Here is a 3,501-nt window from a genome sequence, read left to right on the forward strand (position 1 = left end):
CGGCTACAAGTTTCTGTACTGTTCCGCCCGTGCCATTGGGATGGCAGATATGACCAGAGGATACCTACATTGGGTGAATGACAAAGGAACAATTCTCCCTAGGGGCCCCCTCATGTTGTCCCCAAGCAGTTTGTTTTCTGCCTTTCATAGGTAAGCATGAGGGATTTCATACATCCGTTCCCTCTCCAGCTCAGAGAAAAGAGCAGATTAAAAAGCTTTGGCATGCTAACCTTTATAGCTGTAAACAAACATTCCACTTGGTGCTAGATTTGCTGCTGAGACTTGATTTCCCTCTAGTGATCATTTATAAGCCATTTGTTTTGTCTGAATTTCACTTGCAGTATACTTCTGTTTCTGTGGGCATGTTAGAAATGTCTACAAAGCACAAAATACCAGTCAGAGAGTAGCTCTTTTTCCATTTTCTTCATTCCTCTAGTCCGTGACTGATTACTGTTAGGTTCTGTTTATATCAGTACCATTTTGTCTTTTCAAGTATAGCTGCGAGGATTGTAGTGCAGTGCTCCTATGCAAGATAGAGGGGGGGGAAATCCAGGGAACATTTAGACTAAATGATCTTGCAATATTAGGAGTGCTCCATATGTGACTACTTAAAAAGCAATATGGAGTTTAGCAGTGGTTCAACTTGGTTATCTTTTGAACCAGCCATAGTCTGCCTGTTCTTGATGGGAAGAGCCAGTAGTGGAAAAGTCTCTTTGGTTCTGTTTGTTTTTTAGTAAAATCAACTGATTAATGGCTAGCAATGACAGCAACTTCCATTAAGGTCACTAATAGGCCTTCCACACTGTTCTGTCAGAGGCAGGAGTTGTAACAAGCTTGTTACTTGATTTGATCTTCTGATTCAGATGGTCATCTACAATAAAAGCAGTTCACAAACTGCATTCACAACTGGGAATTTCATGCCATTTACTTAGCCTAGGCACAGGTTGTTCAGCTCTGTTTTACTATGGGTGTTGGAAACCAGAATGTTTTGTTGTCTCTTGTTATCATTCTTGGAAGACCAGTGTCTATATAACTAGCAACAGGAAGCAATGAGAATATAAGTATCAGATAAATGGGGGAAGGAGGATACTCTTTATCGAATAATGGTTTTGAATTTGACTGTTGAAATTTTCTTTTAGGGAAGTAATAGAAAAGAAGCCTGAAAAGTTCAAAATCGAATGTTTGAATGATATCAAGAATTTGTTTGCTCCTAGTAAACAGCCCTTCTATGCTGCTTTTGGAAACAGGCCCAATGTAAGTCTACCTTTTTCTAATTGAAGGGTTAAAGTGCATTAAATACTTGGAAGCGAAGAAAATAAAGCTTTTCTTTTTGTATCTGTTATAATTTGAATAAGGAAATGGGACACGGTGCTTTTACGGGTTTGGTCAGGAAAACCCACATGCAGATACCTTAAATAAAAGCTGCTAGAACTGCTTATGCAAGAAAGGTTACAAAGATGTGTTCGTATTCTCAGTATTTTATTAAATATATTCCACCTTTGCATACTCTTTTTCAGCATTTTTGACAGCTTTATAACCTCAGTGTGTTAATTCAGTGCTTTTCAGTCTTGAATCCTTTTTCCTATCATACCGTTCCTGTATTTTCTCTACAGATCAACGGTGTCATAATTGAGCTAGAGAGAGAGAGGGTATTATAAGATAAATATTGTCACAAAGAATGGTATTGTCTGCTATAGATTTTGTGTGTGTTTGTGGTCTCAGGCTTGGGAACAGGAATTAAAGAGTTGGAGGCCGGGGGAATGTTTTGTTATGGTGTGTGTATGTTTTTTTGGATTTTGGTTTGGTTTTTTGGATGTTTAGGGGGTTTTTCCTTAAGAGGTGATTTTACTGTACCTTTTTTGGATCAGCTTTTCTCATTCCTTCAAGAAATTGTTATATCACATTCAATAAGGAAATGTTGAAACGTGCTTTTTTCCATGGTTTTTGCAGGACGTATATGCCTACAGGCAAGTGGGAGTTCCAGACTGCAGAATATTTACTGTGAATCCAAAGGGCGAACTGATCCAAGAACGGACTAAGGGAAACAAATCTTCGTAAGATCATTTTTGTTACTTCAGCTAAAGAAAGTATTTAGGAATGAGACTACAAAATAATTGCAATTGTGACCATGATTCAATCTCCTATTACATACGACATGTGAAAATCTTGTTTGCCAGAGACTTACAGCTTTGGATACTTAACTGAAGCTTTTCAAAAAGAAAAGTAAACTGGCAAAATAAAATTGCAAATTGCTTCTGCAGTATTGATTCCTTATTTGACTATAGCTTTCTGGTCTAGACTTCTAAAGCTCCTTTTTGGCTACAGTTGAACAGTGACTAGACTGCAAATAATGGTCTTTCTTCTTTTTAATACAGGTATTACAGACTAAGTGAGCTTGTGGAACATGTGTTCCCACTGCTTAATAAAGAACAGAGTTCTGCATTTCCATGCCCAGAATTCAGCTCCTTTTGCTATTGGAGAGAACCTCTTCCTGACCTTAACATGGATGACCTGGCCTGAAAAATACTTCTCACCTAGAGATGGAATTTCATATTCTGCTACTCAAGTTCAGTTTAAATGTGAAGAACTTTCTTAACAAAGATGCTAATTTATATACTGGTACCATAAGTCTTACTAAAGAAATCACTTTAACTCTGTTGGTTTAAAACAAAGAAAATGCAAAGCTACTGTCTATTTTTTTTGGGGGGGGGGGTTGTTTTTTTGTTTGTTTCTTTCTTTATTGCTTGTCTTTACCTGTTCTAAGGCACTTGAGATTGGCCTGTTAGGGATGGTCATGGTACCCAAGTGCTTCAGGGCAACTAAATGCTGAGGTAAACTGTGACTTTGCATTTTCATCAATACAGACCTTATTGTAAACATAGTTTATTTTTTTTTATTAGTCTTAATAGTATTTTTTCTAAAATGAAGCCAAAAAGTATATGGAAACTGCCAAATAGAATGTCAGACCTATCAGTAAGAAGTGTGGTCTAATGTTCAGATGGGCAATTAGGCCATTTTTGAAAGGAGCCAGAACCTAAGCCCAGTGCGCCCTTTCTCATCTGAAATACAGAACATGTGTAGATGTTACTCACCTGACAGACTCTGAAGACATAAAATTCCTCTTTAAATGTAAATATGCCTTTTGTCACATGTACAAGACTGTGCTTGTACAATTAACGCTCAAACTAACTCTGCTTATTTTTTTTTTTACATGCAATGCTTAAACAATTTCATGAGCTTGTTAAAATGTAAATTGTCTTCAGATACTTGTATGGTGGTGGTTGTTTTCAGGCTGCACTATGTCATTTTAAATTTCCATCAAGAAAAATCTTGAACATTTCTGTAAGAGTTGGGGAGCTGGCACTTTTATTTCCTTTTTCAACACAGAGATGATGCATATGTGTGTGTATGCTGTGTAGGCCAGTAAAACATATGTACAGATTATATTCAGGGAATTGTAATACTAAAAAAAATATGTATTTAATTTTTTAATTGTCTACT

General features: G+C 36.8%; 1 protein-coding gene across 1 annotated transcript in view; it reads left to right on the forward strand.

Annotated features, from left to right (window-relative positions):
- LOC104528960 (phosphatidate phosphatase LPIN2-like) overlaps positions 1 to 2,949 on the forward strand; it is a gene marked incomplete at its 5' end in the record, with an annotated part of 9,019 nt that extends 6,070 nt beyond the window's left edge. The window contains 4 exon segments of the mRNA XM_010173119.1: positions 1 to 150; positions 1,140 to 1,254; positions 1,951 to 2,054; positions 2,376 to 2,949. The exon segment at positions 1 to 150 is cut by the window's left edge and continues 26 nt beyond it. Of these exon segments, the coding sequence (XP_010171421.1) occupies positions 1 to 150; positions 1,140 to 1,254; positions 1,951 to 2,054; positions 2,376 to 2,520 (514 nt within the window).
- Positions 2,950 to 3,501: the final 552 nt, after the last annotated feature.

This window comes from Antrostomus carolinensis, unplaced genomic scaffold (assembly GCF_000700745.2).
Source record: "Antrostomus carolinensis isolate BGI_N321 unplaced genomic scaffold, ASM70074v2 scaffold17688, whole genome shotgun sequence".
Taxonomy (NCBI): Eukaryota; Metazoa; Chordata; class Aves; order Caprimulgiformes; family Caprimulgidae; genus Antrostomus; species Antrostomus carolinensis.